The 26,625-nt window shown below is 33.3% G+C and overlaps 2 protein-coding genes across 2 annotated transcripts in view; both read left to right on the top strand.

The window, feature by feature from the left end:
- snx12 (sorting nexin 12) overlaps positions 1–26,625 on the top strand; it is a 79,056-nt gene that overhangs the window by 35,005 nt on the left and 17,426 nt on the right. The gene's annotated exons all lie outside the window — the stretch shown is intronic.
- On the top strand, positions 18,396–25,131 carry rab38c (RAB38c, member of RAS oncogene family). Its single transcript, XM_056396600.1, has 4 exons — positions 18,396–19,099; positions 19,782–19,912; positions 21,349–21,486; positions 23,009–25,131. Exons 1-4 carry the CDS (start codon positions 18,907–18,909, stop codon positions 23,168–23,170), a joined length of 624 nt encoding a protein of 207 aa, XP_056252575.1. The 5' UTR covers positions 18,396–18,906; the 3' UTR covers positions 23,171–25,131.

The following is a 26,625-nucleotide window of genomic DNA, read 5'->3' as shown; positions in this document are numbered from 1 at the left end:
TCTATAGTATTTAAAGAATCAAGATCTAGATTGTATTCACTAAATAAAAGTGGCTGCGTCCGCATACATGGACGCAGCCATGGTATTTTATGCCTTATTATATTATGACGTTTTATGCCTTAACATCCCATAACGTTCTTTGACGTTTTTATGCCTTACTATACTATGACGTTTTTTGATATTTTTATGCCCTACTATACTATGTTTTTTTTTTACATTTTTTCACGTTTTTATGGCTTACTATACTATGATGTTTTATGGCTTATTATACTATGACTTTTTTTGACATTTTTATGCCTTACTATACTATGGCGTTTTTTGATGTTTTTTGACGTTTTTATGCCTTATTATACTATGACGTTTTATGCCTTAATATCTGATGACGTTTTTTGACGTTTTCATGGCTTACTATACTATGACGTTTTTTGACGTTTTTATGCCTTACTATACTATGACGTTTTTTGACGTTTTTATGCCTTATTATACTATGACGTTTTATGCCTTAACATCCGATGACGTTCTTTGAGGTTTTTATGCCTTACTATAGTATGACATTTTTTGACGTTTTTATGCCTTACTATACTATGACGTTTTTTGATGTTTTTATTCCCTACTATACTATGATGGTTTTTTTTACGTTTTTTGACGTTTTTATACCTTACTATACTATGGTATTTTATGCCTTATTATACTATGACATTTTATGCCTTAACATCCGATAACGTTCTTTGACGTTTTTATGCCTTACTATACTATGACGTTTTTTGACGTTTTTATGCCTTACTATGCTATGACGTTTTATGCCTTAATATCTGATGATATTTTTTGACGTTTTCATGGCTTACTATACTATGACGTATTTTTTTTCACGTTTTAATGCCTTACTATACTATGATATTTTTTGATGGTTTTTTTTTACAGTTTTTTGTGTTTTTTATGCCTCATTATTCAGTGATGTTTTATGCCTTACTATACCATGACATTTTTCAACATTTTTATGCCTTACTATACTATGGCGTTTTTTGATGTTTTTTGACGTTTTTATGCCTTACTATACTATGATTTTTTGTGCCTTATTATACTATGAAGTTTTATGCCTTACTATACTGTGACGTTTTTTGACATTTTTATGCCTTACTATACTATGACGTTTTTTGATGATTTTATGCCTTGCTATACTATGACGTTTTTTGACGTTTTCATGCCTTATTATACAATGGCGTTTTTTGAAATTTTTATGCCTTATTATACTCTGACGTTTTATGCCTTTTTACAGTATGACTTTTTATGCCTTACTATACTATGATTTTTTGTGCCTTATTATACTATGATGTTTTATGCCTTAATATCTGATGACGTTTTCTGACGTTTTCATGGCTTACTATACTATGACGTTTTTTGACGTTTTTATGCCTTATTATACTCTGACGTTTTATGCCTTATTACAGTATGACTTTTTATGCCTTATTATACCATGACGGTTTTTGACGTTCTTTTTACTTACTAATATGATGTTTTATACCTTATTATAGTATGACTTTTTATTGTGGTTTTTTTTTTTTTTTTTTACAGATTTTTGAGTTTTTTATGCCTCATTATTCAGTGATGTTTTATGCCTTACTATACTATGGAGTTTTTTGACATTTTTATGTCTTGTTATACTGTGACATTTTATGCCTTACTATACTATCACGTTTTCTGACATTTTTATGCCTTACTATACTGTGAAGTTTTTTGATGTTTTTATGCCTTAATACACTATGAGGTTTTTTGACGTTTTTATGCCTTACTATACTATGATGTTTCATGCCTTATTATACTTTGACTTTTTATGCCTTACTATACTATGATGTTTCATGCCTTATTATACTATGACTTTTTATGCCATACTACTATGACGTTTTTTGACGTTTTTTTGTCTCACTATACTATGGCATTTTTTGACGTTTTCTGACGTTTTTATGCCTTATTATACTATGACGTTTTATGCCTTAACATCCAATGACGATTTTTGACGTTTCATGCCCTACTATACTATGATGTTTTTTTTTTACGTTTTTTGACGTTTTTATACCTTACTATACTATGGTATTTTATGCCTTATTATACTATGACGTTTTATGCTTTAACATCCGATAACGTTCTTTGACGTTTTTATGCCTTACTATACTATGACGTTTTTTGACGTTTTTATGCCTTACTATACTACGATGTTTTTTTTTTTACGTTTTTATGGCTTACTATACTATGATGTTTTATGGCTTATTATACTATGACTTTTAATGCTTTACTATACTATGATATTTTTTAATGGTTTTTTTTACAGTTTTTTGAGTTTTTTATGCCTCATTATTCAGTGATGTTTTATGCCTTACTATACGATGACATTTTTTGACATTTTTATGCCTTACTATACTATGATTTTTTGTGCCTTATTATACTATGATGTTTTTTGACGTTTTTTTGTCTCACTATACTATGGCATTTTTTGACGTTTTCTGACGTTTTTATGCCTTATTATACTATGACGTTTTATGCCTTAACATCCAATGACGATTTTTGACGTTTCATGCCCTACTATACTATGATGTTTTTTTTTTACGTTTTTTGACGTTTTTATGCCTTACTATACTATGGTATTTTATGCCTTATTATACTATGACGTTTTATGCCTTAACATCCGATAACGTTCTTTGACGTTTTTATGCCTTACTATACTACGATGTTTTTTTTTTTACGTTTTTTCACGTTTTTATGGCTTACTATACTATGATGTTTTATGGCTTATTATACTATGACTTTTAATGCTTTACTATACTATGATATTTTTTAATGGTTTTTTTTACAGTTTTTTGAGTTTTTTATGCCTCATTATTCAGTGATGTTTTATGCCTTACTATACGATGACATTTTTTGACATTTTTATGCCTTACTATACTATGATTTTTTGTGCCTTATTATACTATGATGTTTTATGCCTTAATATCTGATGACGTTTTCTGACGTTTTCATGGCTTACTATACTATGACGTTTTTTGACGTTTTTATGCCTTACTATACAATGGCGTTTTTTGACATTTTTATGCCTTATTATACTCTGACGTTTTATGCCTTATTACAGTATGACTTTTTATGCCTTACTATACTATGACGTTTTTTGACATTTTTATGCCTTACTATACTATGACGTTTTTTGACGTTTTTATGCCTTACTATACTATGACTTTTTTTGATGTTTTTATGCCCTACTATACTATGATGTTTTTTTTTTATGTTTTTTGATGTTTTTATACCTTACTATACTTTGGTATTTTATGCCTTATTATACTATGACGTTTTATGCCTTAACATCCGATAACGTTCTTTGGAGTTTTTATGCCTTACTATACTACGATGTTTTTCTTTTACGTTTTTTGAGGTTTTTATGCCTAACTATACGATGGTGTTTTTTGACATTTTTATGCCTTATTATACTATGACGTTTTATGCCTTAACATCCGATGACGTTCTTTGAGGTTTTTATGCCTTACTATACTATGACGTTTTTTTTTTCACGTTTTTATGGCTTACTATACTATGATGTTTAATGGCTTATTATACTATGACTTTTAATGCCTTACTATACTATGATTTTTTGTGCCTTATTATACTATGAAGTTTTATGCCTTAATATCTGATGACGTTTTCTGACGTTTCTTGGCTTACTATACTATGACGTTTTTTGACGTTTTTATGCCTTATTACAGTATGACTTTTTATGCCTTCCTATACTATGACGTTTTTTGACATTTTTATGCCTTACTATACTATGACGTTTTTTGATGATTTTATGCCTTACTACACTATGACGTTTTTTGACGTTTTTATGCCTTATTACAGTATGACTTTTTATGCCTTACTATACTATGACGTTTTTTGACATTTTTATGCCTTACTATACTATGACGTTTTTTGACGTTTTCATGCCTTATTATACCATGGCGTTTTTTGAAATTTTTATGCCTTATTATACTCTGACGTTTTATGCCTTTTTACAGTATGACTTTTTATGCCTTACTATACTATGACGTTTTTTTGATGTTTTTATGCCCTACTATACTATGATGTTTTTTTTTTTACGTTTTTTGACGTTTTTATACCTTACTATACTATGGTATTTTATGCCTTATTATATTATGACGTTTTATGCCTTAGCATCCCATAACGTTCTTTGACGTTTTTATGCCTTACTATACTATGACGTTTTTTGATATTTTTATGCCTTACTATACTATGTTTTTTTTTACATTTTTTGACGTTTTTATGGCTTACTATACTATGATGTTTTATGGCTTATTATACTATGACTTTTTTTGACATTTTTATGCCTTACTATACTATGGCGTTTTTTGATGTTTTTTGACGTTTTTATGCCTTATTATACTATGACGTTTTATGCCTTAATATCTGATGACGTTTTTTGACGTTTTCATGGCTTACTATACTATGACGTTTTTTGACGTTTTTATGCCTTACTATACTATGACGTTTTTTGACGTTTTTATGCCTTATTATACTATGACGTTTTATGCCTTAACATCCGATGACGTTCTTTGAGGTTTTTATGCCTTACTATAGTATGACATTTTTTGACGTTTTTATGCCTTACTATACTATGACGTTTTTTGATGTTTTTATTCCCTACTATACTATGATGGTTTTTTTTACGTTTTTTGACGTTTTTATACCTTACTATACTATGGTATTTTATGCCTTATTATACTATGACATTTTATGCCTTAACATCCGATAACGTTCTTTGACGTTTTTATGCCTTACTATACTATGACGTTTTTTTTTTTCACGTTTTAATGCCTTACTATGCTATGATATTTTTTGATGGTTTTTTTTTACAGTTTTTTGTGTTTTTTATGCCTCATTATTCAGTGATGTTTTATGCCTTACTATACCATGACATTTTTCAAAATTTTTATGCCTTACTATACTATGGCGTTTTTTGATGTTTTTTGACGTTTTTATGCCTTACTATACTATGATTTTTTGTGCCTTATTATACTATGAAGTTTTATGCCTTACTATACTGTGACGTTTTTTGACATTTTTATGCCTTACTATACTATGACGTTTTTTGATGATTTTATGCCTTGCTATACTATGACGTTTTTTGACGTTTTCATGCCTTATTATACAATGGCGTTTTTTGAAATTTTTATGCCTTATTATACTCTGACGTTTTTATGCCTTTTTACAGTATGACTTTTTATGCCTTACTATACTATGATTTTTTGTGCCTTATTATACTATGATGTTTTTATGCCTTAATATCTGATGACGTTTTCTGACGTTTTCATGGCTTACTATACTATGACGTTTTTTGACGTTTTTATGCCTTATTATACTCTGACGTTTTATGCCTTATTACAGTATGACTTTTTATGCCTTACTATACTATGACGTTTTTGAAATTTTTATGCCTTACTATACTATGACGTTTTTTGACGTTTTTATGCCTTACTATACTATGACTTTTTTTGATGTTTTTATGCCCTACTATACTATGATGTTTTTTTTTTACGTTTTTTGATGTTTTTATACCTTACTATACTATGGTATTTTATGCCTTATTATACTATGACGTTTTATGCCTTAACATCCGATAACGTTCTTTGGAGTTTTTATGCCTTACTATACTACGATGTTTTTCTTTTACGTTTTTTGAGGTTTTTATGCCTAACTATACGATGGTGTTTTTTGACATTTTTATGCCTTATTATACTATGATGTTTTATGCCTTAACATCCGATGACGTTCTTTGAGGTTTTTATGCCTTACTATACTATGACGTTTTTTTTTTCACGTTTTTATGGCTTACTATACTATGATGTTTTATGGCTTATTATACTATGACTTTTAATGCTTTACTACACTATGATTTTTTGTGCCTTATTATACTATGAAGTTTTATGCCTTAATATCTGATGACGTTTTCTGACGTTTTCATGGCTTACTATACTATGACGTTTTTTTGACGTTTTTGTGCCTTATTATACTCTGACGTTTTATACCTTATTACAGTATGACTTTTTATGCCTTACTATACTATGACGTTTTTTGACATTTTTATGCCTTACTATACTATGACGTTTTTTGATGATTTTATGCCTTACTACACTATGACGTTTTTTGACGTTTTCATGCCTTATTATACCATGGCGTTTTTTGAAATTTTTATGCCTTATTATACTCTGACGTTTTATGCCTTTTTACAATATGACTTTTTATGCCTTACTATACTATGACGTTTTTTGACGTTTTTATGCCTTACTATACTGTGACGTTTTTTGATGTTTTTATGCCCTACTATACTATGATGTTTTTTTTTTTACGTTTTTTGACGTTTTTATACCTTACTATACTATGGTATTTTATGCCTTATTATACTATGACGTTTTATGCCTTAACATCCCATAACGTTCTTTGACGTTTTTATGCCTTACTATACTATGACGTTTTTTGACGTTTTTATGCCTTACTATGCTATGACGTTTTATGCCTTAATATCTGATGACGTTTTTTGACGTTTTCATGCCTTACTATACTATGACGTTTTTTGATGTTTTTATGCCCTACTATACTATGATGTTTTTTTTTACATTTTTTGACGTTTTTATACCTTAATATCTGATGACGTTTTTTGACATTTTCATGGCTTACTATACTATGACGTTTTTTTATGTTTTTATGCCTTACTATACTACGATGTTTTGTTTTTTTTACATTTTTTCACGTTTTTATGGCTTACTATAGTATGATGTTTTATGGCTTATTATACTATGACTTTTTTTGACATTTTTATGCCTTACTATACTATGGCGTTTTTTGATGTTTTTTGACGTTTTTATGCCTTATTATACTATGACGTTTTATGCCTTAATATCTGATGACGTTTTTTGACATTTTCATGGCTTACTATACTATGACGTTTTTTGACGTTTTTATGCCTTACTATAGTATGACGTTTTTTGATGTTTTTATTCCCTACTATACTATGATGGTTTTTTTTACGTTTTTTGACGTTTTTATACCTTATTATACTATGGTATTTTATGCCTTATTATACTATGACATTTTATGCCTTAACATCCGATAACGTTCTTTGACGTTTTTATGCCTTACTATACTATGACGTTTTTTGACGTTTTTATGCCTTACTATGCTATGACATTTTATGCCTTAATATCTGATGATATTTTTTGACGTTTTCATGGCTTACTATACAATGACGTTTTTTTTTTCACGTTTTAATGCCTTACTATACTATGATATTTTTTGATGGTTTTTTTTTTACAGTTTTTTGTGTTTTTTATGCCTCATTATTCAGTGATGTTTTATGCCTTACTATACTATGGCGTTTTTTGATGTTTTTTGACGTTTTTATGCCTTACAATACTATGGCGTTTTTTGATGTTTTTTGACGTTTTTATGCCTTACTATACTATGATTTTTTGTGCCTTATTATACTATGAAGTTTTATGCCTTACTATACTGTGACGTTTTTTGACATTTTTATGCCTTACTATACTATGACGTTTTTTGATGATTTTATGCCTTACTATACTATGACGTTTTTTGACGTTTTCATGCCTTATTATACAATGGCGTTTTTTGAAATTTTTATGCCTTATTATACTCTGACGTTTTATGCCTTTTTATAGTATGACTTTTTATGCCTTACTATACTATGACTTTTTTTGACGTTTTTATGCCTTACTATACTATGACGTTTTTTGATGTTTTTATGCCTTACTATACTATGATATTTTTTGACGTTTTTATGCCTTACTATACTATGACATTTTTTGATGTTTTTATGCCCTACTATACTATGATGTTTTTTTTTACGTTTTTTGACGTTTTTATACCTTACTATACTATGGTATTTTATGCCTTATTATACTATGACGTTTTATGCCTTAACATCCGATAACGTTCTTTGACGTTTTTATGCCTTACTATACTATGACGTTTTTTGACGTTTTATGCCTTAATATCTGATGATGTTTTTTGACGTTTTCATGCCTTAACATCCGATGATGTTCTTTGAGGTTTTTATGCCTTACTATACTATGACATTTTTTGACGTTTTTATGCCTTACTATACTATGACATTTTTTGATGTTTTTATGCCCTACTATACTATGATGTTTTTTTTTACGTTTTTTGACGTTTTTATACCTTAATATCTGATGACGTTTTTTGACGTTTTCATGGCTTACTATACTATGACGTTTTTTTATGTTTTTATGCCTTACTATACTACGATGTTTTTTTTTTTACATTTTTTCACGTTTTTATGGCTTACTATACTATGATGTTTTATGGCTTATTATACTATGACTTTTTTTGACATTTTTATGCCTTACTATACTATGGCGTTTTTTGATGTTTTTTTTAAGTTTTTATGCCTTATTATACTATGAAGTTTTATGCCTTAATATCTGATGACGTTTTTTGACGTTTTCATGGCTTACTATACTATGACGTTTTTTGACATTTTTATGCCTTACTATACTACGATGTTTTTTTTTTTTTTAACGTTTTTTCCCGTTTTATGCCTTACTATCCTATGACGTTTTTTGACGTTTTTATGGCTTACTATACTATGATGTTTAATGCCTTATTATAGTATGACGTTTTATGCCTTAACATCCGATGACGTTTTTTGACGTTTTTATGCCTTACTATACTACGATGTTTTTTTTTTACGTTTTTTGACGTTTTTATGCCTTACTATACTATGATGTTTTATGCCTTATTATACTATGACTTTTTATGCCTTACTATACTATGATGTTTTTTAGACATTTTTGGACGTTTTTATGCCTTTATATACTATGATGTTTAATGCCTTATTATACGATGACGTTTTATGCCTTACTATACTATGGCGTTTTTTGACGTTTTTATGGCTTACTATACTATTATATTTTTATGCCTTAATACACTATGACGTTTTATGACATTTTTATGCCTTGCTATACTATGACGTTTTTTGAAATTTTTATGCCTTACTATACTATGATGTTTCATGCCTTATTATAGTATGACTTTTTATGCCTAACTATACTATGACGTTTTTTGACATTTTTATGCCTTACTATACTATGATGTTTTCATGCCTTATTATACTATGACGTTTTATGCCTTAACATCCGATGACGTTCTTTGACGTTTTTATGCCTTACTATACTATGATTTTTTATGCCTTATTATAGTATGACGTTTTATGCCTTAACATCCGATGACGTTTCTGACGTTTTTATGCCTTATTATACTATGACGTTTTATGCCTTAACATCCGATGACGTTTTTTGACGTTTTTATGCCTTACTATACTATGGCGTTTTTTGAAGTTTTTATGCCTTACTATACTACGATGTTTTTTTTTTTGACGTTTCTTGACGTTTTTATGCCTTACTATACTATGATGTTTTATGCCTTATTATACTATGACTTTTTATGCCTTACTATACTATGATGTTTTTTAGACATTTTTGGACGTTTTTATGCCTTTATATACTATGATGTTTTTTGACGTTTTCATGCCTTACTATACTACGGCGTTTTTTGACATTTTTATGCCTTATTATAGTATGACGTTTCATGCCTTAACATCTGATGACATTCTTTGACGTTTTTATGCCTTACTATACTATGGCGTTTTTTGACGTTTTTATGCCTTACTATCCTATGACGTTTTTTGACGTTTTTATGGCTTACTATACTATTATATTTTTATGCCTTAATACACTATGACGTTTTATGACATTTTTATGCCTTGCTATACTATGACGTTTTTTGACGTTTTCATGCCTTACTATCCTATGACGTTTTTTGACGTTTTTATGGCTTACTATACTATGATGTTTAATGCCTTATTATAGTATGACGTTTTATGCCTTAACATCCGATGACGTTTTTTGACGTTTTTATGCCTTAACATCCGATGACGTTTTTTGACGTTTTTATGCCTTACTATACTATGATGTTTTATGCCTTACTATACTATGACGTTTTTTGACATTTTTATGCCTTACTATACTATGGCGTTTTTTTACATTTTTATGCCTTATTATAGTATGACGTTTCATGCCTTAACATCTGATGACATTCCATGACGTTTTTATGCCTTACTATACTATGGCGTTTTTTGACGTTTTTATGGCTTACTATACTATTATATTTTTATGCCTTAATACACTATGACGTTTTATGACATTTTTATGCCTTGCTATACTATGACGTTTTTTGACATTTTTATGCCTTACTATACTATGACATTTTTTGACGTTTTCATGCCTTACTATACTATGACGTTTTTTGACGTTTTTTTGTCTTATTATACTATGACTTTTTATGCCTTACTATACTATGATGTTTTTTAGACATTTTTGGACGTTTTTATGCCTTTATATACTATGATGTTTAATGCCTTATTATGCTATGACGTTTTATGCCTTACTATACTATGACCTTTTTTTGACATTTTTATGCCTTACTATACTATGACGTTTTTTGACGTTTTCATGCCTTACTATACTATGGCGTTTTTTGACATTTTTATGCCTTACTATACTATGACCTTTTTTTGACATTTTTATGCCTTACTATACTATGACGTTTTTTGACGTTTTCATGCCTTACTATACTATGGCGTTTTTTGACATTTTTATGCCTTATTATAGTATGACGTTTCATGCCTTAACATCTGATGACATTCTTTGACGTTTTTATGCCTTACTATCCTGTGACGTTTTTTGACGTTTTTATGGCTTACTATACTATTATATTTTTATGCCTTAATACACTATGACGTTTTATGACATTTTTATGCCTTGCTATACTATGACGTTTTTTGACGTTTTCATGCCTTACTATACTATGACGTTTTTTGACGTTTTTATGGCTTACTATACTATGATGTTTAATGCCTTATTATAGTATGACGTTTTATGCCTTAACATCTGATGACATTCCATGACGTTTTTATGCCTTACTATACTATGGCGTTTTTTGACGTTTTTATGGCTTACTATACTATTATATTTTTATGCCTTAATACACTATGACGTTTTATGACATTTTTATGCCTTGCTATACTATGACGTTTTTTGACATTGTTATGCCTTACTATACTATGACGTTTTATGCCTTATTATAATATGACTTTTTATGCCTTACTATACTATGATGTGTTTTAGACATTTTTTGACGTTTTTATGCCTTTATATACTATGATGTTTAATGCCTTACTATACTATGACGTTTTTTGACGTTTTCATGCCTTACTATACTATGGCGTTTTTTTACATTTTTATGCCTTATTATAGTATGACGTTTCATGCCTTAACATCTGATGACATTCCATGACGTTTTTATGCCTTACTATACTATGGCGTTTTTTGACGTTTTTATGGCTTACTATACTATTATATTTTTATGCCTTAATACACTATGACGTTTTATGACATTTTTATGCCTTGCTATACTATGACGTTTTTTGACATTGTTATGCCTTACTATACTATGACGTTTTTTGACGTTTTTTGACGTTTTTATGCTTACTATACTATGGCATTTTTTGACGTTTTCTGACGTTTTTATGCCTTATTATACTATGACGTTTTATGCCTTAACATCCGATGACGTTCTTTGACGTTTTTATGCCTTACGTATGATGTTGTATGCCTTATTATACTATGACTTTCTATGCCTTACTATACTATAATGTTTTTTAGACATTTTTGGACGTTTTTATGCCTTTATATACATGACATTTTTTGATATTTTTATGCCTTACTATACTGTGACGTTTTTGATGTTTTTATGCCTTACTATACTATGGCGTTTTTTGACGTTTTTATGGCTTACTATACTATGATGTTTAATGCCTTATTATAGTATGACGTTTTATGCCTTAACATCTGATGACATTCCATGACGTTTTTATGCCTTACTATACTATGGCGTTTTTTGACGTTTTTATGGCTTACTATACTATGACATTTTTTGACGTTTTATGCCTTAATACACTATGACGTTTTATGACATTTTTATGCCTTGCTATACTATGACGTTTTTTGACATTGTTATGCCTTACTATACTATGACGTTTTATGCCTTATTATAATATGACTTTTTATGCCTTACTATACTATGATGTGTTTTAGACATTTTTTGACGTTTTTATGCCTTTTTATACTATGATGTTTAATGCCTTACTATACTATGACGTTTTTTGACGTTTTCATGCCTTACTATACTATGGCGTTTTTTTACATTTTTATGCCTTATTATAGTATGACGTTTTCATGCCTTAACATCTGATGACATTCCATGACGTTTTTATGCCTTACTATACTATGGCGTTTTTTGACGTTTTTATGGCTTACTATACTATTATATTTTTATGCCTTAATACACTATGACGTTTTATGACATTTTTATGCCTTGCTATACTATGACGTTTTTTGACATTGTTATGCCTTACTATACTATGACGTTTTTTGACGTTTTTTTGTCTTACTATACTATGGCATTTTTTGACGTTTTCTGACGTTTTTATGCCTTATTATACTATGACGTTTTATGCCTTAACATCCGATGACGTTCTTTGACGTTTTTATGCCTTACGTATGATGTTGTATGCCTTATTATACTATGACTTTCTATGCCTTACTATACTATAATGTTTTTTAGACATTTTTGGACGTTTTTATGCCTTTATATACATGACATTTTTTGATATTTTTATGCCTTACTATACTGTGACGTTTTTGATGTTTTTATGCCTTACTATACTATGGCGTTTTTTGACGTTTTTTATGCCTTACTATACAATGATGTTTTATGCCTTACTATACTATAACGTTTTATGCCTTAATATCCGATGACGTTTTTTCATGTTTTTATGCTAATCTATCCGATGACGTTTTTTGACGTTTTTATGGCTTACTATACTATGATATTTTATGCCTTATTATTGTATGACTTTTTATGCCTTACTATACTATTATATTTAAATGCCTTAATATACTATGGCGTTATTTTTTGACGTTTTTATGCCTTAACATCAGATGACGTTTTTTGACATTTTTATGCCTTACTATACTATGATGTTTTATGCCTTATTATACTATGACTTTTTATGCCTTACTATACTATGATGTTTTTTAGACATTTTTGGACGTTTTTATGCCTTTATTTACTATGACATTTTTTGACGTTTTTATACCTTACTATACTAAGATGTTTAATGCCTTATTATACTATGACGTTTTATGCCTTACTATACTATGACATTTTTTGACATTTTTATGCCTTACTATACTATGACGTTTTTTGACGTTTTCATGCCTTACTATACTATGGCGTTTTTTGACATTTTTATGCCTTATTATAGTATGACGTTTCATGCCTTAACATCAGATGATATTCTTTGACGTTTTTATTCCTTACTATACTATGGCGTTTTTTGACGTTTTTATGCCTTACTATACTATGATGTTTAAAGCCTTATTATAGTATGACTTTTTATGGCTTACTATACTATTATATTTTTATGCCTTAATACACTATGACGTTTTATGACATTTTTATGCCTTACTATACTATGATGTTTCATGCCTTATTATAGTATGACTTTTTATGCCTTACTATACTATGACGTTTTTTGACATTTTTATGCCTTTCTATACTATGATGTTTTATGCCTTATTATACTATGATGTTTTATGCCTTAATATCCGATGATGTTTTTTGACATTTTCATGCCTTACTATACTATGATATCTTATGCCTTATTATACTATGACTTTTTATGCCTTACTATACTATGATGTTTTTTTGACATTTTTTGACGTTTTTATGCCTTACTATACTATGACATTTTATGCCTTATACAATGATTTTTCATGCCTTACTACACTATAACGTTTTATGCCTCAATATCCGATGATGTTTTTTGATGTTTTTTATGCCTTACTATATACTATCACGTTTTTTTAACGTTTTTAATGCCTTACTATACTATGATGATTTATGCCTTAATATACTATGACGTTTTTTTGACGTTTTTTGACGTTTTTATGCCTTACTATAGTATGACGTCTTATGCCATATTATCCTATGAAGTTCTTTGACGTTTTTTGCCATTTTTATGCCTTACTATATTATGACCTTTTTTGACCTTTTTTGGCGTTTCTATGCCTTATTATACAATGATGTTTTATGCCTTACCACACTATGACGTCTTATGCCTTAATATCTGATCATATTCTTTTACGTTTTTATGCCTTACTATACTATGACGTTTTATGACGTTTTTATGCCTTAGTATACTATGATGTTTTATGCCTTATTTTAGTATGATTCTATATACCTTACTACACTATGACGTTTTTTGATGTTTTTTTACATTTTTATGCCTTATACAATGATGTTTTATGCCTTACTATACTATAACGTTTTATGCCTCAATATCCGATGATGTTTTTTGATGTTTTTTATGCCTTACTATATACTATCACGTTTTTTTAACGTTTTTAATGCCTTACTATACTATGATGATTTATGCCTTAATATACTATGACGTTTTTTTGACGTTTTTATGCCTTACTATAGTATGACGTTCTATGCCTTATTATACTATGATGTCTTATGCCACATTATCCTATGATGAGTTTTTTTTTACATTTTTATGCCTTACTATACAATGATGTTTTTTGTCGTTTTCATGCCTTATTATGGTATGACGTTTTTTGACGTTATATGACTTTCTATACTATTAATTTTTTGGACGTTTTCATGCTTAACCATATTATGACGGTTTATGCCTTATCATACAATGATATTTTTTGAAATTTTTACATCTTACTGCATTTTTTTTACTTTTTCATGCCTTAATTGTCAGGTTTTGTAGCTTAAAGGACACAAATGCTGACAATCGAAAGGATTATGAAAGAAGGTGATTTATTAAACAAAGAAAACAAGTCTTGAATACAGAAAACAATCCAGGCCGGGAAGCCAATGTCCAATAACCAAAACACAAGGAGAACCAAGGATATTCAAACATCAAATCTATACATGGGAAACACTGGAGTAAAAATCACATGGAAACTTCAAAAATCATAACTGAAAACATACAGACGTGCCACAGCAAACAGGAATAAATAAGACGAACTTCTTCACAGAGAAGTGGACAGGGAGGAGAGGAACAGGGCTAGAGAAGGAGCTGGGGTTCACAAGGGTTCAGCCCTGAGGCTGATACTATGACGTTTTTTGACGTTTTTATGCCTTACTATACTATGATGTTTTATGGCTTATTATAGTATGACTTTTTATGCCTTACTATACTATGACGTCTTATGCCATATTATCCTATGAAGTTCTTTGACGTTTTTTGCCATTTTTATGCCTTACTATATTATGACCTTTTTTGACCTTTTTTGGCGTTTCTATGCCTTATTATACAATGATGTTTTATGCCTTACCACACTATGACGTCTTATGCCTTAATATCTGATCATATTCTTTTACGTTTTTATGCCTTACTATACTATGACGTTTTATGACGTTTTTATGCCTTAGTATACTATGATGTTTTATGCCTTATTTTAGTATGATTCTATATACCTTACTACACTATGACGTTTTTTGATGTTTTTTTACATTTTTATGCCTTATACAATGATGTTTTATGCCTTACTATACTGTAACGTTTTATGCCTTAATATCCGATGACGTTTTTTGATGTTTTTATGCCTTACTATATACTATCACGTTTTTTTAACGTTTTTAATGCCTTACTATACTATGATGATTTATGCCTTAATATACTATGACGTTTTTTTGACGTTTTTTGACGTTTTTATGCCTTACTATAGTATGACGTTCTATGCCTTATTATACTATGATGTCTTATGCCACATTATCCTATGATGAGTTTTTTTTTACATTTTTATGCCTTACTATACAATGATGTTTTTTGTCGTTTTCATGCCTTATTATGGTATGACGTTTTTTGACATTTTTATGCCTTACTATACAATGATGTTTTTTGACGTTTTCATGCTTAACCATACTATGACGGGTTATGCCTTATCATACAATGATATTTTTTGAAATTTTTACATCTTACTGCATTTTTTTTACTTTTTCATGCCTTAATTGTCAGGTTTTGTAGCTTAAAGGACCCAAATGCTGACAATCGAAAGGATTATGAAAGAAGGTGATTTATTAAACAAAGAAAAACAAGTCTTGAATACAGAAAAGAATCCAGGCCGGGAAACCAATGTCCAATAACCAAAACACAAGGAGAACCAAGGATATTCAAACATCAAATCTATACATGGGAAACACTGGAGTAAAAATCACATGGAAACTTCAAAAATCATAACTGAAAACATACAGAAGTGCCACAGAAAACAGGAGGAGAGGGGAGGAGAGGAACAGGGCTAGAGAAGGAGCTGGGGTTCACAAAGGTTCAGCCCTGAGGCTGAACAGACAGGCTGGGGAACTCAGGGGGGATGGCCAAGAGGCAAGACAGACTGGGGAGAATGCAAATCCGAGGTTCTGCCTTCACCCTAAGGTCTGGAGACCGACATCCAAGACCAAGTTTCTCCAGAGGAAGAAGCTGAGCAGGAGGGCACCAACCAAGGCGGGCCAGGTGGAGCCTTACTGGAGGGTGAGCAGGAGACCGGTGTTGCAAGAGGAGCCCTTCTGGAGGGCGAGCAGGAGTTGGTCGGACTAGTGACTGGGGATCAGGAGCAGGAAGCGGCCAGACCAACCAACAGGAGATCTGGAGCAGGAGGCAGCCAAGCCGTTGACAGGATACGAGGAGCAGGTGTCGGCCGGACCGCCAAATGGGAATCAGAAGTTGGCCAGACTGCCAACTGGGAACCAGGAACCGATGTTGACAAGACCACTGAGGAGACTCGAGGAGCTGGAGGCAGCCGGACCAACGACTGGATATAAAGAACTGGTGGCAACCAGACCAGTGACTTGAGATCAGGAACTGAAGTCGGACACGCCACCAACTGGAGATGAGGGGCCGGAATCTTCCGGACCACCAACTGGAAATGGGAGGGAGGCAAGGAGGCAAGGTTAATAGAACACAGGTGAAACACATTAGTGCAGGGCAGACAATCAACAAGGAGGGAAACAGTACAAAGACAGGAAGTAAAATAAACACAAGACACACACAGGAAATAATACAAAATAAAACAGGAAATTAAACAAATGTCCACAAAGTGTTCAAATTTAAATAGTCAAACAAAGTCCAAAAGTGTTCAAACATGAATAGTCATTACTATAGTATGATTGACATATTTATGACATATTTGTCCCTATATCAAGAGTGATGTTACCATATGTGTCATCTATGAGGATATATTATATGACATATATACATCCTCTGGATATATGAAGATATAATTTTATATGAAATACTCATAGTAAAATGCAACTTTATTAAAACAACATGCTTATTAAAATTCTATATGTTTTGTTTAAGATTTTATTAATAATCTCTTAATAATCGTCTTTCTATATATATAATGAACATATACTGACCGGCTTTGGGATGGATATATATTTATGTATGTCTATAATATAAACCTATAATATAAACAGACATAATAAAATACATGTTTCTATTAACTAGACATATATGTCAATATATGATATTGTTCCCATTTCTAACAGGTTTCACATGTAATTTTTACATATAGGCTATATGCTGTACTGTATACATATGATTTTACTTCATGTGGACATTTATTTCATATATGGAGATTCAACACATGTATATATATTACATTTGTGTATGGGCATTTCTGAATGTAAATTCAGATCTATGTTAATAAACCATTTGGTTGACAGCATTAAATAGTCAATCTCTTTGTTTTGCAGGGGTGGGGGGGTTGTTGTGTCTCTATCAATGTTGAGACCAAAACTAGGTCCTCGGCCGAATCAAATTCTGCTTAGGGCCCCATTAAGGGCCGGCTCTGACGTTGAGGGGACGTTCGCTAGAGGTTCTCTGAAGGTTATACAAAGAATAACCTCCCAGAAAACTTTCCTGAATTACCTCAAGGGGGCGTTCGCTGCGGGATCCAACGAACGTTCTCGCACTCGCAGAACGTTCCCAGAACCGAAAATTGTTAGCTGGGATGATCTTTTGTTATACCCTCTAATAAAGTGCCCATCAGTACTTAATGGTTAAATATTAGAGATTATTAGTAACTCCTGAGCTGTATTATCTAATTCCAGTTACATTTAGAGAAGTTTATATTAGCTCTCGATCAACTTCAACAGTAAAATGCTGTTTACAGATTGTTGCATGTGTAATAATAATAATACAATAATATAATATATGGTAGGCTTGGCTAGTCTAGTCATTTTTTATGAATTAGGTCATTTTGCATAGTATTTTTTTCAAATAACGACTGTACTTTTACTGTGAGTACATTTACTGTATACAGTGGTATTGATACTTAACGCTTCGTTTACGAGGAGTCATTGAATGCACCACACGTTATAGGCTGTTGTACTGAAGTTGCCCACAGGAGCTGAGAGTCGACTGTCCAGTAAACTGATACAGGCTAATGTGCGGAGGACTGCAGCGACCGCAGGCAATCTTGACGCTTCTCTCGCAAATCTAAGTGATTTTGGATCCTATATTTTTTTCTTGGACGAAGGAAAATGTTTTAGTTTAAGATTTTTTTCTACTATGACTTTACTATCTACCTAGTTTAGAGTTTTTCTGTGAAACCTGTGACATCTGCAGCCTTCTTAAAGTTTCCATAATTCTACTGGGGAGAGTGTTTTTTAATCTGCAGAGCTGCAGCCATGCAGCAGGAGCTTTTATTTAAAGTCCTGGTCATCGGGGACTTGGGAGTCGGAAAAACGTCCATCATCAAGCGGTACGTCCATCAGATCTTCTCCCAGCACTACAGAGCCACCATCGGGGTGGACTTCGCCCTGAAGGTGCTGCAGTGGAACAATGACACTGTGATCCGGCTACAGCTGTGGGACATAGCAGGTCTGTCTAACTTTTTTAACTAGTTAAAATGTGTGTGTGTGTGTGTGTGTGTGTGTGTGTGTGTGTGCGCGCGCGCGCGCGTGTGTGTGTTCTTGAATCTCTGGAAACAAAAACCTTTTGTTTCACTTTCAGCAGTTGTGAAAACCTGTTAGTTGTTAAAGCTACTTCTGGAAATAAGCTTCATAAAGGAGTTTAAGAGCATTTTTAGGAAAGGAAGTGTGTGTGTGATAAACCAGTACAGGAAGATAATATTAACTGGTTTCCAGTACAGTTAACTCCATTAAGAGGGTCAGTATGCTGAAATAAGACAGGAAAAAATAACTCTTTTACTTTTAGGACTTACAAACATAAACTTAACTTGGTAAGATGGGGATTTTTTGAGTGAGTGATGTGAACTCGGTGTGTGTCTGTCCACTGGATGCCTGGGTCCCTCCCTGTCATTTGATGCCTGGTTGAGGAATGTAGATCTTGTGCCTGGCTGTGACTCAAGTGATCCCATGCTCATAATATCAGTCACATGATGGCGGCTTCTGTAGAATAAACACACACGAACACACAAACTCATACTCCTACAGTATATCTGCCACTGATAAACCATGCCGTGAGTTAATTTAATTATATGGGCTTGAAAGGTGTCTTTACATGAACATGTGTGTGTCTGATGGTTGTCCATCCGTCTCAGGACAGGAGCGGTATGGGAACATGACTCGTGTCTATTACCGGGAGGCGGTGGGAGCACTGGTGGTGTTTGACGTGACAAGGGCCTCCACGTTCGATGCCGTGCTGAAGTGGAAGGATGACCTGGACTCCAAGGTCAGACGACGGCTCCGTGAGCTCCAAAAAGTCGACCCACCTGTGGTCTACAACTGATAGAGATGCTTAAACTGAGGCTTTCTCTCTCTGTCCTGTCTTTCTGGCCCTTTTTGTAATCGTCTAAAAATCATATTATGCCTGCACATGGGCCAATGGCCACACTACAACAGTTTATGTTTAATTAAGTTTAATTTACTCATTTTGTTAAATGTGGTCGGCATAATGCTTTGTATTTGAGTTATGTTGTTGACGTCATTATTAAACAGAATTGATCAAGTTTTATGTCAGATATGTCGACCGTGCTCTATATTAGCTCCTTTACCCTTCACCCTGATCCACCCTGAGGTGGTTTGATTGTCAAGAGTAACAATGGCACTGTTTCTGGAAAGAGATGAATTTAGGAGCAGCTGGTGAAACCAGCTCCTGAGTTTCACAAGCTTTATTTATAAAATGTCAGGCAAATATTCAGAGTACATTATTTGTGAAACTGTGGGGGACATATTAAAAATGAGAACATGCTCAGAACAGTTCTTAGAGGCACAATTGTGTGACAGCTCCAAAGGCCAGGACCCTATGAAAGTACAGGTCTTAATTAAATCTGCCATGCTACTGAAAGGGTATAAGAGGTATCAGAAGTGCTCAAGATGTCAGTGTGCTTTAATCACATTGCTTCCCCTCACACCTTTTTGACACTGGACTTGAGGGGGAATTTCTGTAAAGATGTAAAGAGAGATGAGAAATGATAATCGTTCAAATACTTTCTCAGCTCAGAACACCTGACCGGCTGCTGCGTGAAAAGAGCATGATGGTCGGATTAAAGGTTTTGAAAACTTACAAAGAAAAAACTGTCAGTTCGGCTAAGACGCTATTCAACCATCCACATATAAACTGACAGCAAAAAGTGGCTTGATATCTTTATAACAATGTATCAAATGTAATAAACAAACAAACATATGAACAAAAAAGTGACTATGTGAAACTTGTCATTAATAGTGATGAAGTTTCAGCTCACTGTTCAGCTGTCTGTAACTTTACTGTTTTGTTCTCTCCGCTCTCATAATGTTGTTGTTTGCTGCAGCTAAAGCAAATGATATGTCTATGTTGTGTTCCGCTGGCTCCAAGTTATTGAAGGTTTAACTCTCTGAGACTGAGGATTCGACACACTTAGTTCAGTCACTTTTTATGTGCACATCCGAGTCCATGAATCAAACTGTCATGATGGTTTTTCATAACACCTTCTGAATGTCACGTGAGCACACTAGTTCTTTTTAGCACACTGACATGTTTATGTTAGAGGACTATTGAATACATACTTTACTTAGAGATAGATAAGATGGTAGATAAGGGTATATTTTACATCAAAATGTTATATAGTAAGCTATATGATGGTACCATTTGTACAACTGTCATGTAATCTGTTTTTCTTCTTTCCAAAGGTGACTCTGAACCATGGCAGGCCAGTTCCATCTGTACTCTTGGCCAACAAGTCAGACCAGCTGGGTTCTCAGCAGCCAAAACTCGACTCCTTCTGCAGGGAGAACGGCTTTGTTGGCTGGTTCGAGACCTCTGCAAAAGTACGGGAGGGGAGACGCAGGACGTGTGACTTTATTTTTAATTACTGCTGCAGAGTTAGATCAATGCCATAGATATATTTTCCACTGATCAGTTGGTATACAAGAGATTTCTATGCAAATGTAGGCCAGTGATAAAAGGTTGTAGGCCTTGGTTGATTTACCAACAGACTAAAGACTAAAAGACTAAAGATTAATTTAGAGCTAAATCAAATAGTTCGTAGTCATCTGTCCTATACACAATTTACACATTCAGATGAACTACATATTTGCTAGTCAAAAACAATAGCAAAGCTATTAGAGCAGAAGCCAACTCTGTAGTGCAGGTACTTAAAGTTAGAGAGCATTATTTAATGAGACAAACAGGGGAATGTCTGCAGCCTAGTGTGAATTAGCCCTCTGCTTTTTCCTCTCATTCAGAGTCTGTCTAATGAGTTACACACCAGAGTGCGAGTCGGAGATGGTAGTGTAGCTGGTGAACGCAGAAGCTCAGCAGACAGGTCAAACAGCTCAGCACACAAAGAATTACAGAGAGTTCGAAACAGTGTGTGACATTGAGGCTTCTCCTTAGTTCGGTGTGTAAAGCTAGAATGAAAAGACAAAGAAGTGTTTTTCATACTCTATATTTTCCATTCTGACGGTGATTATGACATACAGGAGACACTCTGTGAACATTTGTAGCTTCTGAGGGAGAAAACTGACATTAGGACACAGCAAACAGCACATTCCTGTCTACCTGGCTGTCATAGCATCATCAAAGCAAAGCGAAAGGTTAAGAGCGGGAAGATACAAGCATAGAGCATTCACTCGCTGCTGTCATGGTATTAAAGGGAGACCTTTGAAAGAGCAAATAATACACAGCACCTCTTATTAAAGAAAAGTAGAATTCTTAAGCAATAAATCACACTGCTGAAACTCAGACATTTGGTCTAACAGCCTGACTTGGTCTAATATGAGTAGCGTGTAGTGGCTGATGTTAACCAGCTTTAGACCTAACTGACATTTTTGAGTCTGTTGTGCTGCTGTTACAGTGTTTTAACAGGATAGATAAATAACGGTATTTGTTTTTTATCTCTCAGCCATTTTAATGGTTTTATTACAAAAATAAAACTAGAATTACTGCTGTGTTTTTGCAGAACATCATGGTGTCACCGTGAAGTTGACCTTTGACCGTCATCATTTCATCCTCTTTGACATTTGTGTTAAATAGTTTCATAATTAGCCTATTAATTTGTGAGGTGTGGCCAAAAACATGTTTTGTGAGGTCACAGTGACCTTGACCTTTGACCTTTGACCACCAAAGTCTAATCAGTTCATCCTTGTCCTAGTTAATGTTTGTGCCAAATTTGAAGAAAATCCCTACTTTCATGGCAACCCAACTAATAGATGTCAAGATATTTCACTCTGTCAACCTCATGGTGGCGCTACATGAAAAGTCAGGGGCTCACCAAAGTCAATAGGATTCGACCTCTGAGCGATGTGAATGTGGCAAAGCATTCAATGGCTGTTTTTTTTCCCCTCACAGGAGAACACAAACATCGAGGAGGCAGCACGCTGCTTGGTAGAGCACATCCTGAACAATGAGGAGAGCCCGGTGGCAGAACGAGACCCCGGCTCCCTCGTCCTGTCTGGATACTCTAACACCGCAAAGGATCATCTCAACTGCTCGTCATGCGTGAAATGGTGACTCTTTAAAGACCAGTCGCAGACAACCGAGGAGTTAACACCTGTGAGGCCTCGGCCACAGAGATAAGTTTGGCTCAGGGACTGTTTGTTAAAAGAATGTGTCCATGTGCTGTGTTCACACTGCAGGCCAATATGATACCTGGCACACAAAATAGAGAGTTTTAATGACGTTTCAGACATGATTCTTGTAGATTCTTAAAAATTTGTATGTTTTGTTTGTAATTTATGGTAAAAGAAAAGTCTGAAATTCTTTAAATTCTTGGAAGATATGCATTAAATGTGATATGTGTCAGATGTGTGGCAACCTTTTAGTTTTATAGTTGTAGATAAAAACTAATAACACAGGTTCATTCGTTATTTCTTTTCTGCCATGGACTTTGTACAGACTTATTTTTTCTGGTAAAGGTATTAAAAATATCTTGTTGTTACATTTGCACAAGAAAAAATGGTACACACAGTATTTAATATATACAGTTTCTGCATGATTCTCTTTGCTTGCTTTGAACATATCTGACACTGTGACCTTGACATTTGGCTGAACTGCCAGCTCCCAGTGGTATGGGTTTTCTCACTCTTACATAACGTGGAAAAAATCCAAATTTTGGCATTTTTCTCTGCAGTGTGGACACAGACATAAAAAACATTAAGCCTTCTCACATTCTTTGCACTTTTGTTCAGCCCACTTTCATGCCATCTCTATTAAGTCAAAGGATGTGAGGGAGAGAAATTAAATCTTTAAAAAATCTGAACGCAGATGAAACTGCAGTTCTGAAGATGTCTCTTGAATCTGCATATTGTGGATTTAATGTAAGTGCGCCTACATTAAAAACATCTTCAATTGCATTTGAGTTTAGCTGAGTGTGAGGGAACTGACTGTACCACAAGCTGTCAAAGGCCTGAGAGCCATTTTCTATTAGTTTCATCAAAACTGAAACAGTGTCTCTGTCCACACAATCCCCACATTTGAGTGTGACCTGTCACAGATTTCACAAATTACCTCTGCAGAATCAGTTTACTGGTTCAAAATGAAGGATTACATTGCAATTTGACCAGATTTGTCTGCTCATTCTTGACCTTTGAAACAGTTTGACAAAAAAAAGTACACAGATATACAGCATAACAATTGGTTATCATGGTCACATGAAAACTACTGAGCAAACTACCTGGTGAGAAGACCATGATATGCAGTTGAAATCTCAGGAAAAAAAGCTGGAAAGTGGACCACAGGATCCTTTTCTTTGACATACAGAGGCTTCAGAAATTATTTAGACACCTTCACTCGTAGCACAGTGTATTATGTTATGGAATGAATTTAAGATGGATAAAATTGATTTAAAAAAAATAAAATCTACACTCAGTAACACTGAAGAAATTGAAAACATGCTTCTATAAAGTGACTGATAGACTTTCCAAGAAGAAATGTTAACAAATGACAACTAAGAGACATAAAACCACCATGAAGAGACGCAAAACAACTGCAAAAACACACAAAATGTCCACAAAGAGACAAAAGAATCAGGGCTCGAAATATGAGTCTTGGCAAATTTTTACTAATTTTACAAATGTGCCCCCCTTCTCTGAGTCTTTGTCCCAGTCTGCAGATTGTCTCCCCTCAATCTTCAGAGACAGTCGTCATGGTGAGTTTGTCAAATTGTGATTAATGTTGCGTGTTTTTTTTGCTCTTCTGGGAGACGAGGTTTAACCGGTTCTACTTGCATGAAATGAACAAATGTCTAGTGACTTGTTGAGTTTGTGTTGACTTGTGTCCGACAGTTTACTAGCCTCCTATCTGTCATTACAGAGGTCAGAGCCTACTATCCATCTGCTGAACAGTACAGCCTTGCTTCATTGCAAATGTGATGTAAGAGGAATCCTTTTGTGTAAGATTAATACTCAGCATCTGAAGGATGCATTCTATGTATTGATAACTGGACTTTTCATATATAAAGACATTTTCTTTCACACTGGATCATGAACTGATGGACTGGAAAATCTGTTCTTGCATGCTACAGAGAAAAACACACAAGAATCCTCTGAGGGCAGAAATAAACATAAATGTTTTAGAGATAATGGAGGAGAGGCAATTTAGCAGATATGTCCATTAAATGGACTGTTTAATTAGTTGATAAAACCTAAAGGCTATTAGTGAATTGAAAAGTTCTTTAATTAGGAATAGCAGTGGTGAAGTGTAAACCGCTTTATGAAGTCTGTGGTTCTTCTAGCACTACTCTGTCTTTTTCCACGATGTAGCATTATGCATGTATGTATGGTTTCTCATTTTTATTCCAAAATTAACATAAACATCCTGAAAAGGTGAATATTTTACTCTAGATATGAATAACTTGACTCGCTGTCAAACTGTTGGCTCTATTGTTGGTACGAGATGTTCTAAAAACCCTAAAATCAATGTCTTTCCAGTCAAAAACATGATATGCGCTACTCTTTTCTGCACAGCAAGGACAGAACAGCCTTTGTTGAGTCTGCCTCGAGTGTTGTTTGATATTCCATGTTTTCAAATTAGGCATCTGCTTTATATTTTACTACACTGCCTTTGATGTGTAATAGCCTGGCCTTGTAATGCAACACATTTGTAACTGCGTTCTCTGTGGACCAGACTACATGCAGTAAAAAAAATAATTAAAAAAAATAATCTGTGATGCCATGTACACTGCAACATACATCTTCAGCAGCTTCCACTCAGCTTCTCTGCATGGATTAAAAGACATGTCACATCCACTCAGCTCAAATCAACACGTGTCACCCGAAAAAATACTGAAATCATGTGATTCACAAGGAGAGCAAGAGGGCTGAGACAATTCATCAATCGATCTGCGCTCATTTTTATAATCCTCCCTTGCTCTGACAAAATAAAACTTCTGGAAATGTCAAAATAATCGGTCCTTGACAGCAATATCTCCTGCTGTTACATATACTTAAAAAAGCAACTTCCCTCTGAGGGATATTGGACATATGTCCCATAAATATGCCAAATAAAGAGCAGTGAAATCAATATTAATACACTGCTGAGTAACAGAGCTGTAGCCAAAGTCCCTGCAGGGGCTAGCTTTAGTTGTGTGAGTATTTTTGTGTGTTTAGGGAGAACATTTAGACTTATACTGGGAATGTTGGTGGAACTAAATGAATCAAACTGGAACATTCCTGGGAAATTATTGTTAAGTTACAAGAAATGTCAACAAACTGTGACCATCACAGGAATGATAAAGGCTTAATGGGGGGGGGGGGGGGGGGGGGGGGGGTTACAGTCACATTGACGTAGGAAGGTTGTGATGTAATTAAGAAAAACATAATATTACTACTGTAAAATCATAAAGATAACCATAAAATAGATCACAGCAGGGATATTTTAAGTCATTATAGATAGACAGTAGGAATCCTGTTGAAGCAAGCATCACACAAACATGTTGTGTTGATAACATCATGGATTTTCCTCCCTAT

The sequence above is a fragment of the Seriola aureovittata genome, chromosome 15, assembly GCF_021018895.1.
Source record: "Seriola aureovittata isolate HTS-2021-v1 ecotype China chromosome 15, ASM2101889v1, whole genome shotgun sequence".
In the NCBI taxonomy this organism is placed as follows: Eukaryota; Metazoa; Chordata; class Actinopteri; order Carangiformes; family Carangidae; genus Seriola; species Seriola aureovittata.
This window is presented reverse-complemented; position numbering and strand designations above follow the sequence as displayed.

Excerpts from the sequence above, each read along its gene's own strand:
- rab38c (XM_056396600.1), top strand. The coding sequence starts at position 18,907 with ATGCAGCAGGAGCTTTTATTTAAAGTCCTGGTCATCGGGGACTTGGGA. Across the intron at positions 19,100-19,781 it reads ACAGCTGTGGGACATAGCAG|GACAGGAGCGGTATGGGAAC; the intron begins GTCTGTCTAACT and ends CATCCGTCTCAG. Across the intron at positions 21,487-23,008 it reads GGTTCGAGACCTCTGCAAAA|GAGAACACAAACATCGAGGA; the intron begins GTACGGGAGGGG and ends TTCCCCTCACAG.